Source organism: Artemia franciscana, chromosome 2, assembly GCF_032884065.1.
Source record: "Artemia franciscana chromosome 2, ASM3288406v1, whole genome shotgun sequence".
Classification (NCBI taxonomy): domain Eukaryota; kingdom Metazoa; phylum Arthropoda; class Branchiopoda; order Anostraca; family Artemiidae; genus Artemia; species Artemia franciscana.
Window position 1 is genome coordinate 49,662,552 of NC_088864.1, and position 12,065 is coordinate 49,674,616.

General features: G+C 34.3%; 1 protein-coding gene across 1 annotated transcript in view; it reads left to right on the forward strand.

The window, feature by feature from the left end:
* LOC136043178 (nucleoporin Nup43-like) overlaps nt 1-12,065 on the forward strand; it is an 83,367-nt gene that overhangs the window by 49,345 nt on the left and 21,957 nt on the right. The window contains exons 3-4 of the mRNA XM_065728110.1: nt 2,100-2,221; nt 9,031-9,149. Coding sequence (XP_065584182.1) covers nt 2,100-2,221; nt 9,031-9,149 — 241 coding nt within the window. The remainder of the gene's footprint in view (nt 1-2,099; nt 2,222-9,030; nt 9,150-12,065) is intronic.

A 12,065-nucleotide genomic window follows, 5' to 3' on the forward strand; every position in this document is an offset into this window, starting at 1 on the left:
GAAACAAAGAAGTTTATAAAACTTGATTGGCAAATCGCAACTTGTGAAAGAACAAAGTTTATAAACCTGACTTCCCACTGGACAAAATCAACAATCCAAATCCAGAGTCTTCTTTTCGATTCTGCTTGTCGAATTCACAATCTTGATTATGATGGTACAATCCAGACTATCAGTGGATTTGAACTGAATTTAATAGAATTTGATGACGAGCTGCGGGCTCATCATAAAATTGTTTGTTTCACAGGGAAAGTATTTGTATTTGTCCAACCGACCTGAAAAAAAAAATCACTCGATGAAGTATTGACAGGGATTGTAATACTTCTCTTATCTCTTCCTTGCGTCCTGTTTTTTATTTACTGTGTTTTGAATTTTATTTATAATTTCATACATTTAACACTTTAAGTATGTACTTCTCTTGATCAGAGAAAAAGCTTGAGATGCAATAAAAGTAAATTCAAGTTCATTTATTTTTTCTATCATAAGTACACAACATGCTGACAGACACGTCCAGTGAAAGAATGGTTATATCGCTTACATTTGTAGCTATGGTCAACTTAATTTTCCAGGGCTGTTTATTGCTTATTTGGCTGTTACGGTCTCGCCATTTCTTTTCTTTTACGAAAGCTTTCATAAGAAAAAAGAAATATGATTCAGAAAAGTAATCGTTTTTATTTAGGCGCGTAGAGTTGAAAACAAACTGCATAGTAGCATTTAATGTCTCCTTCATCTTTCCTAAAAGCGGGCAGAGCTAAGATTAGATTAAGGCCTCTCCGCTTATCTGATATGATTTTCAGATAGTAAATGCTTGATCTGATTCCTCTTACATGCATATTTGTAGACTCAAATTAATTCGCAGAAACTTCTATTCGTAGACGCAAGTTAGTGATAGGATTATTAACAATAATTGTAAGAATAAAACTTTAATTGCTTAAAGAATGCTGACATAAGAGTTACCATTGTTTGCAAGTAGTCATGTTCTTGTTCCTACCTCCGGAATCTCATGACTTAGAGATTTGTCATTTTATTCTTTCAACTCTCCTGCCAAGTGTTTTCTCTTACTACTTTAATTAATTTTGGACTTGTTTCTACCAGCTTTTTGTCATAGTTTTCCCAGGTAAAAATATAGTCTAAAACAGCAAAAACATTGCAATTATTTTGCTATGTTTTATTTTTACTTTCTACAGTAATTTTTGCTTCTACTTCAAACATGTTACGATTTTGCTATTTTGAATTGTAAAATTACATGGTAATCATTAGTTGTACCACACTTTGGGTATATACAGATTATTTTAAGCTCTTCATACGCTGGAATTTGTATAGTGTATTTTTTTCTTTTTTGAAGTTGTATCTGTAGATTTAGTTATAATTTTTTAAAAGAGTAATCAATGAATTAGTTACTGTTTTTTTAAAGCTGGATATAATAGTTACCATGGGGAATAATATATCTCCTAAACTTTAATTTTACCAAATTAAGACGAATTTATATACCTAATCGAGAAGAGCTTGTTATAAGAACACTTGGACCAAAGAAAATGAGTTACTTATAAGAGTAGAGACTGGCGTTAGAATATGCAGAAAAAAACCCACCAATGCTTATTCCGACCCTATTTTCTGCCAATTTACAAGTCATTACTACACTATTATTTACGACACTCTTTTTTTTTTTACCAACTACACCAGTTAAATTGTTTTTTTCTTATTATTACACTGGAAAAAATGCCAAGCGCTAGATGACGTCTATGATTTTTTTTCATCAACTCTCGTGTTAGATCACGCTTTTGCAAGTTATGTTACCCATACTCTTTTACTTGGACATAGAAAAGAAACCTAAATGAAAATGTGGGCCTGAAAATTCATTTCTGATTTTGGATCTCTTTGCTGCCATTTGTGCTGCTTGTACATATAATAGTATTTTAGATGTTGTTTGAAAATAAAGTATTTTTAAACAATGCACAGGATAGGATTTGAAACAAGTGTTTACCTAAAGTGTTTTTTTTATTTATATCATTGAATTGCTTATTGTTTTTTTTTTGTTTTTTAGTAATTTCTATGTTCCACTTGATTTTAACTGAACTTATTAAAGTGAAATATTTTTTCAGTGGATCAATAATTCTTTATTCTGCTTTTCAACGTCTTCAGGCAATATTATTCTTGCTTCAGTAGACACAGATAATTCGTCAATAAAAGAGAAAAACAATTGGAAAGGATTACATCGTATAGGGTAATTAGTTTTTCTGTAATCGTGTTTAGTGAATTTTCTATGTTCTATAGGCTAGTGGTTTAAATATATTAGACAGCGTTCTTTCATGAGTAAACTTTTTCTCTTTAGAAGCTAAAAGGAAAAGAGAGACATAAATGCTTTACCACAGAAAGAAGTTTTGAAAAAAGCTTTAAGGAATTCAACTTAGGATCTACAGTAATTTTTCATCAAGTTTCCTCAGTATTTGAAAGTTTTTTCGCTTTAAAAACTTGTCCTTTTTATAACAGAATCAAGTAACCTTTTTATTCGTAAATATCAATTTTTATAGTTGGAAAAATAGCATTCTGCCTTCCTTTTTTCTATAATCGTGTACAGCGACTCAAAGATTCTATGTGCTATATAAGTTTAATATAAGTCTATATAAGTATATAAGTTTGAATATACTAGGCAGTGTTTTTTAGGAGTAGACTTTTACTTTATTGAAGCTAGAAGGAAAAAGGAGAAAGAAAAGCTTGCACCACACGAAGAAAAATTTAATAAACACTTTAAGGAGTTAAACCTGGGACCTACAGTAATTTTTTAAAATCAAGTTTCCTTCATTAAAAACAAAAAGATTCTTTAAAAGCTTGTGCTTTTCATAGTAGAATTGAGTAACCTTTTTATTTGTGAATGTGACACTTTACAGCTGGAAAAATAGCTTGCTGCCTCGTATCCTCTTTCGCTTGCTTTATAAAATGAATGTTAGTGACTAACAAAAAGCAGGGAAGCTGTTGAAACGTTGGAAACGTTTTGAAAATAGTGTATATCATAAGCCTAACGGTTAAAAGCTTTTCAAGGTATTTTCTTGATTTTTTTTAGTGTCGTTTCCCTATTTTGCGATCTTCTTCGAAAAATTGATGAGAGGAGTGTTGTTTTTATGGTAAAATAACACCTCTCCCTCTCTCCTAGAGAAATATACCTAGATAACCATTGCCATTTTTCTTGAAAGTGAAATGAAAATAAGCGGTGTTTGCTTGTAATAGAAGAATTTCTTGTGATTGTGAATTATAAACCATCGAAATATAGTACATGAATTTATTAGTAACTTCTAAGTACTTTTCTGGTATAAACAGAATATTGTGGCTTTTTTCTAACTCATAGAATTGTTGTTTTAGGCAAATTAAACTTTGAGAAATAAAGGTGAAATTTTTAGGATTCTTAGAAAATCGAATTTGGTTTAGAATATGGCTCAAATCTTGGGAATCGCCTTGCCACGACCTACTACTCAATAGGACTATACTATCAAGCATTTGGGAAGGGTTTGATCCAGGACCTTAAAAATATCCCGCTGGACCCCAATTTACTCTGTAGATAGGGTCCTAAATTTTCGTACGCCTAGTACAAAAATTTTCCTAGTTAATAGAAAGCCACCAATCTACTACTTTTTCCTTGTGTTTATGTATGCCCACAATATATAGTTTTGCGCACTCTGGGTTTTTTAACACCATAATTTGCTTATTTGGAGAAGTTTGAGAACATTCCTGAAAATTGATTTACAATGGTAGTCGGAGATTATAGTAGACGGTACGACAATCCTTTGCTCATGCATTGTAGACAAACGATATATAGATGTATGTACTTATCCTATATGGTGCTGGATAGAGCCGTTTCCCGTAGAGATAGATAATCGTCTTACTCTACGTTCACACAAAAATAGCTTGCTGGGATAAACAATATTTCATTGCATCAGTTAGTATTTTAATAACCGTTATGTTCACACATGATTGTTTATTCCTTGGTTGTTGATGTTGTATCGAATGAATTTTGCTACAAATTTACATGGCTGTTGCTACTGTGTAATATAAGCTGACGGAAATATTGCCTAAGTACTTAATAAGAATTGAATTTGTTGAAGTCAAAGCAGCTGAAGGGTAACTAAAACGACGTGACAAGTGAATACTGCTTACGCCTAAAACTGTAGTTACTCCCACAAAAGTTTTCTTGGTTGGCAATAGCCCTTCAGGAAAAGATTGACATAATTTTGAAGTTTGAAAAAACACTTGTATCTAAAGGGCTATATTAAAACTATGCTTAAATAATATCTCATATTACATCTGATTTTCCATTAATATAATACTACCTCTAACAACTCATCACAGGATCAAGCTGCCTGAGGCCAACACAGCTACGCACGCTTCTCCTCCATCTCAATATATTCAAATCTACCTTCTCTAAACCCTCCCAGGAAGCTCCCATTTCTCTTAAATCTTTGCTTACGAATTCCTCCCATCCCAACCGATGACGACCTGCTTTCAGTTTAGCCCTAGACAGCTGGGCGAAAAGAACAATCTTTGGTAATTTTCATCCTTCATTCGTAGAAAGTGGTATTGAAACACACTTTTCGAACAGCCTACTGTTTGAAATACGGTAAGTGTACGGTAACAATCCGTAGGCAATTTCTCTGGAAAACATCTGGCAAATCTTCCTCCTTTTTTTCTGGAGCGCCCATGCGGCAGAATCATAATTATCCACTGTCATCACTGTAGCTTCCAATATTCTAACTTGGTTTGCAGGCTTATCTTCCTATTCTTCTAATTTTTTTTTTCAACTGTGAAAAAACACCCTGAGCTTTGACTATTCTACTTTTGACATCTTCACTGCACCCACCGTCTTTACTTGTAATACTACCAAGGTAAGTGAAGTTGTCCAATTGATTTGATCCTTTCATTACCAAACTTCACGTTTTCATCTTCATTTTTTCCTAGCCTTAGTGACATAGTCTTCTTAGCATTAATTTTCAAACCCATTCTACCACCCTAAACTCGCAAAACTTCCAAAAGTTCATTCATTTTGCTCTCACTTTGCTCTCGATGCTTAAATCATCAGCATAGTCGAAGTCCAGGAAAGCTTTGCTTACCCATTTGATTCCGTGTTCTCCCATTGCCTGTCCTGTACTCCTCTACACAAGGTCCATCAAAAAGATCCATATAAGTGGGGATAGAACACAACCCAGCTTAACTCCTGATTCAATACAAAACCAGCTACTTAACCTCATTTCCTACCTTAACCGCAGCAGCGTTATTCTCGTACATAGCACTAATCACTTTAATGTATTTGTCTGGTATACTATACAAGGATAAGACCTTTGTTAAAGCTCTTCTATCAGCTGAATCAAGTGCTTGCTCATAATCTGTGAAACTGAGGACTAAAGGTGTTTGGTGACTCAGGAACTTCTCAATTACTAACCTAAGAGGGAAAATTTGGTCAACACATCCTCTACCCTTCCTAAAACCGCGCTTTTCTTCTCTTAAAACTTTGTCTACAGCATTTCTAAGTCTAAAAAGTATCATTATGCTAAGTAATTTGCTATCTACAGAAACCAGGCTAATCCCTCTATAATTACCACACTCACTCTTTTCAGCTTTCTTACACAGGGATTCAATTAGGGTTTTCTGAAATCGCTAGGTACTTCCCCTTTTTCAAAAACCATATTCATAATCTTCAGTAATTTATTCCTAACCTCATAGCAACCGTATTCAAGAAACTCATTTACCACACTATCTGCACCTGGGGCATTATTATTTTTTAAACAATTTAGTACTGTCACTAATTCTTTCTCGCAAAATAAATCTTCCTTCACATCCAAGCTGTCACAAACTTTTTCATTTTCATTTATATCTTTTCCTCTAACTCTATCGTGGCTTAGCACATTCTCAGAATATTCTGCCCATCTCTCTTTAACTCTTTCCCTATCAACAATTGTGTCCGCGTCCCTATGTTTAACTGGAACAAGTCCACATTGACTTCTCCTTCTCAATTTATTAATATGTCAGTACAGTATTTTACTATTATGCCTTCTAGGTGCATCTATCAGATCCCGGCAGTTTTATCCATGGCCTCTACTTCACACCTCCTAAGTTCATGTTTTAATGCTTTCCCCCCCATCTTCTGCACTTTCAAATTTTTAACTCTTAAGTTTAGTATTCAACTGTTCCTGGACTCTAAGTTTTCATCCCGAAGTCTACTAATATCATAGCTTCCCGGAAGATAGTTATCCTTCCAAAATTTTCAGCTCTAAATTAACCCTAGACACTGCTAGATGGTGACTTTCACTTTTAACATCAATAATAGCACTTCTATATACCCTAGTATCTTGTATTGATTCTGCCAGTCTCCGGTTTACAATAACATGATCAATAAGGTTTGCTGTCTTACCATCACGTGAATACCATGTTAACTGGAGACCCATTTTATGACCATATTTTCTTGTAACTATATCATATTGTTCTTGTAACTGTAATTAAAATTCATCTGAGTCAATAGTATCTCCGTCCGTCGGCTCTACAGGGGCATATACTACTATAACTGACACCCTGAACTTTTTAATCATAAAATAAGCAATTAGTATTCTATTATTAATATTTTCCCAGCCTAAACAGACCTTAGCAGCTTCTTTATTTATCATGAGCCCTGCTCCTTGTCATGTTTCCTGCCCCTGGGGTGTGAGTTTCTGAAACTCCCAATTAGTCCAGTTCTAATAGTCTGAATCGTCTGTTAAAATACTAGTTATTACTATTGTTGACACAATAGTTATCTTTTACGTCGTAATATTCCAAGATACAATTTCATATTCTTTAAATCATTGAAATTGTGTTGAGCTCAGGAAAGGCTATGGTCCCAGAGCCAGTACAGTACGGGAAACAACACATCTTTTCAAGTCTACATCGTAGTGCTTAAACCAGCTCAAAGCGTACAACAGGAAGTCCCTAGGATCTCCTGTTCAATGGAAGCTTTGTGCAATCCTGGGCCCATCATGGCTCTCAGCACTTGGCGATGCTCTTCTTATAGCAAGAGTTGAAATCCTGCACTGAAAATCTCAAGCCTATTACCTCTGACTCATTATATATTCATGCCTACAAATATTTTGTTACTATGTGGAGATAACCTATAGTTGATAAATTAGCTCGGAAGAGGTTTTTCAGCCCAAAAACACCCACCAAAACAGACAAAGCCCAGAAGAAATATCCATTAATCAGAATCCAGTGCAAATGCTGCGTCGTTTGTTAAACTATAATTTCCTCGAAGGTACCACTCCTCAAGGAAAAACAGAGTTAATCGCGAGGTCACCAGTCTTTTGGGAACCCCAACAGGGTCGAGGCAGCCCTTTGGAGAGGTCGTTGTCCATAGACCTGGATCTTACGCCCTGCCCCCCTTGGTCATGCCTCCTATGGAGTTACCCTACATATCTGTAGGATGTGCTCCCCTATCCTCCACCTGGGGACGCGCTGAGTGGCCTTGGAGAGGCCTCTACTATTTAAATATGATCCATCTTAAATAATAATTACTGCATATTATTATAAATATTTATTATGATGAAAAAAACCCACTGTCTTAAAAAAAATTACCGTTTATAATAGATTTTCGTTTCAATTGACACTATGTTCCGATCAGAATACTTCATAGTTTATTGTTTTGGTCATTAGAAAACTGAAGTGTGTAAAGATTTTCTTATGTATTTTTGTTCATGGAACAAGGTATGCCTTAACTTTCTAAAATTCTTGGAACAAGTTTAGCCTATGTGATGGTAAAAAAAAGAGGAATGTGGGAATATCTCTTGACTGACGTTTAGTTTATCTATCCTTTAGAAGGTCCATGTATGTTACACGTTATATTATTTCATTTATGCCCGAGAAAGAATGCATTCATCAAATTTGACCTGAATCCATTATTTAAGTTGCCAAGCTTAAAATATGTATTTATTCATCACTAAAACTCAGAAACAAGGACGGTTGCTTGAACTTTCTAAATATAATTTTGCCAAATTGCAAAGATATTGAAAATGATTCAGTTATTGTGCTAAACTATAACTGATGTCACCTATAAGAAGATGATTAATGGTATATTTTGCAGAAACATTTCAGGCTTTATCTATTTTTTCTGCTTCCATTTGCTTCCATTTTCTGTTTCCATTTTCCATTTTTATTTTTTCTTGCTTCCATTTCATGTGTTTACTGTGAATATCTGCAGAAATGGAGGTTGCAAAATGTTGAATGTTTATGTTTATTTCGATTTTATTTGAAAAGTGATATTGATTCTGTCCGCAAATGTGCATGATAAGCATTTAAACTGCGGCTCACCAATGACTGCATAAGTTGAAGAGTACTTAAGACGATTAATACTACTTTGTTTTGAATGGTTGCAACTTAATACTGAACACTTCTAAAACACTTTTCCACACAAAATCTAGTGTCATGTCGTATGTTCGATCACAATGTGCACATAACATGTGGCCGTCCGCCTACTGTATTTCTGGAAATGTTCTCAATCCCTTTGAAAAAAGGTTCCTAGGACTCACCAAAATATCTTTTAGTTGTGTTGAATACTTTTCCAGAAATAACTTGCCATTTTATTGTCGTAGCCGTACAATTATCGTACAAATGTACACTGAAAGGCATATTTACAATGCTCATTGAAAATAAGGACTACTAACCTTTGAAAATATAGGGAATACACAATAAAATGTCATAAAACGACTGAATTTCGAGCAAATTAGAACTTATTAGTAGAAAAATTACGATCAAAAGTACATGTTATTAGTGTGTTTGATGTTTGACCATAATATTATGCGCTATGTTCTCAGATAAAAAATCTGAGTAAGCTCAAATTTCTTGTGATTCTGGCAATCAATGTAAATATATTATTAGGGTCAATCTTTCTGTAGTAAAGTTGAACTTATAAGTAGAAGAATGACGTTCAGCAGTAAATCCCTTTAGTATGTTTAATGTTTGACATTATGTTATATGAATCTGGTTGAAATTGTGAATCTATTATCATGATCATTCTTTGTATAGGTCCAAGAGTGTCCCTTGTACCGGATTTGCATCACTTGTTAATCATCTTGTGACAGTTGGTGAGGACTCTAGGATATGCGTAATTCAAGAAGATCGACATCGTCCTATTAGAGAATTTAGTAAGTCTCTTAGTCATATGAAATAACTACTGTCAGCTGCTAATCGGATTGACTTAACAGGATTACATTTGAAACTAAAAACTAATATTTCAACTCAATGTTATCAAGATAAGTCGTGACCAGAGAGCAAAATTGTCCTACTGCTCATCCAAAGTTCATTTCGAGAAAAACTGAAATGAAAAATGAAATCTTAAATTATATAATTACCAAAATATGGTGTCTGCCGTTAAGTGAAATGTTTCTTTTTTTAGATTGGTTTCATTCAGCTATTGACTAAGTCTAGTTTAGAGATTATTTAACTAAAAAAATCGGACAAAACTATTATTTAGCATATTAAAACTATATTTTATAATAACAAAAAGAAAACAGCAAGGGGTTCGACTTCTGCCTTATAACCTGTTTTCTAGTGTCCTTCTTCTCTTGAAAGAATTTGACCTCGAGGGATTTGTTTTAGTATTTTAATGAGAACAGTTAAGGGTATTATAGACTAAAACTCCACTGATTCTGAGAGCTTGCGCGTTCCATTTAACATGTTTGAGAAACACCCCTCATTCTATGCGAGATTCAACCTGTTATTTCTTGGCATCCTACTTGTTCTGTTTCTTCATAATTTTAACCAAACAAAGAGGAATGTTTTTGTTTCTGTTTTTATGTAGAATGTTTGTGTGTGTGTTCCGAAACACACACACAAGTTTGCACAAAAAAATTAAAAAACGAAGTAATGATGACAAATATCACGCTTGCAATTGGTGGTATTATTAATAGCTCCTCCAACCTCTTTATTATTGCCCACCTATTATTAATTGTAGCTCCGTTCCTATCTTTAACTGGGACATTTTACCATGCCGGTACATTCGTTCACTGTTATACCATCTTGCTGCATCTTCCGTATCATCGGTAATTTTACTCACGGCCTCCACTTGACACAATACGTTGGTTCCCAAAGATTACAGCTTCAAAAGGTAGCTACACGTTCCAATCTGTTTTGTGCCACATGATTTTAGCATTTTTTGTGCTTATTTTCCATCCAAGTTCTTTAAATGTAACACCCGCTACAAACAAAAACTGCATATGAAGGTTGTTTTCACTAAACATTGATTCGGTACATGTGGCGAAATTATGTTAAATATATGGCGTATTCGGATTAGTTTTGGATTGACACAATATGTTGATTCCCAAAGATACCTCTTTCTCTAAGCACTAGCTGTTGTAGTGTGACACTGTTTCACGCTTGCAACTCAGATCTGATTTGCTTGTTTAGGTAAACTAGATTCAAATTTGTAAACTTGATATTTCCTTGTGGGACTAGCTGATCTTGAAAGTATTCGCAGTAAGCTGGATTTTAACAGGCTAATTAATTTGACTATAGTTAAGCCATAGTTAATCATAGTAAAAACTCTGTAAAAGATTTCAAGACAGGAGCAAATGAAAGTTCTCCAGCATGTACTCTCAAATATTTATAGTTTATCATAATAACGCTAAAACAGGAAACAAGAAGAAGGGGGGGGGGAGGTCAATAGCCGATTTCTGGCACTCGACTTTTAGACATTTCAAAAAAACAAAAATTTCGAGTAATATGAAAGTGTTAAATTAAACATGGTATGATTATCTTAATATAGTCCTTTACTATTACCTGCTCTTTTGGTTCCAATGTGTGGTCCTTTTCTAACACCTTACATTTTTTACGTTGTTAATGACAAATAAGGAACGCCAGATCTAAAATTTTAAAGGGCATTAAAGCGAATTTTGCAGTTTAAAATCATCATTCAGTATGTATTTCTGTGTTCCTGAAAGTCTCAACTTGATACCCTAAGCTATCTCAAGATATTGCAAATACACCGTTTCGTAACCTAGCAACACATAGGGTCTTGATTTATATCACTAGTTAGTTATGCATAGATTATAAGTCGCATAGGAGTTATGGTGCAGGAACGTTTAAGAGGATCTTAGAAAAAATTGTTTACCCACGTCACCTTCTCTCCTATAGAAAATTTGAGATCTGCCCGGATTTTGTTTGAAATTAATTTACATAGGTAGCATGATTTTTTAGGAAGGTAGTGGGCGGGAAGATATAAAAAGTAGAATAGACAGGGCGCGGTGTGTTTTTTGTTGTTGTTGTTGTTGAAACAAGTTTAGAAAGACTGTAAGATAAGTCTTAGAACAAAGAATTTGATTCTAGCAACCTTCGATGTTTTCAGCTGTAAATTATGGTTATGAATGGCAGAGGCCTTGGAAAGTTATGGCAGACATGGCAGATATTTTTCATAAGGGATTGTCTAGGGATGTTCGCTTGAAATATAAAAAAAAACTAACAAACTAAATAATATAATAATAAGATAATAAAATGTCTGGTTGGCATATGCGAGTACGATCTCGTCATTGATGACATGGTCTCTCCAACTGATCCTTAGAATCCGGTGAAGATTGTTATTTTCAAAGGCGGTAAGACGTTTATCCTGTTCCGCCGTTAGCTCTGTGAATTCTATAGAGTAACTCAGGACAGAAAAAAATTGATCTGGAACCGTCCGAGTTTCAGCCTCTGTGAGCATACTGTGGAATTCCCAAAAAGTAGAAGTCTCTGGAACGCTGTGCTGACTAGTTGTACAATGGTAATACTTGTTTTATGCTCCTTTTCAACATAATAGTCATTCCCCTGACAATACACCCCCCCCCCCTTATGGACACATATATAACCCTAAATAATATATTTGTTTGTTGTTCTTTATTATTTTATCATTCTATTTATTATTTTATTCTTTGTTATGTTTATTGTTTGCTACAAGAAAAACATGTTTCAATCCCACCTTCTTAGTGGATGATGAAAAAAGTTAAGATGGTTAAGTCTGGTTTTATGGATGCTATGTCAAACAAAAATTTAGGAGTCCAGCTGAGACCAAGTTCTTATAATTATAGAAA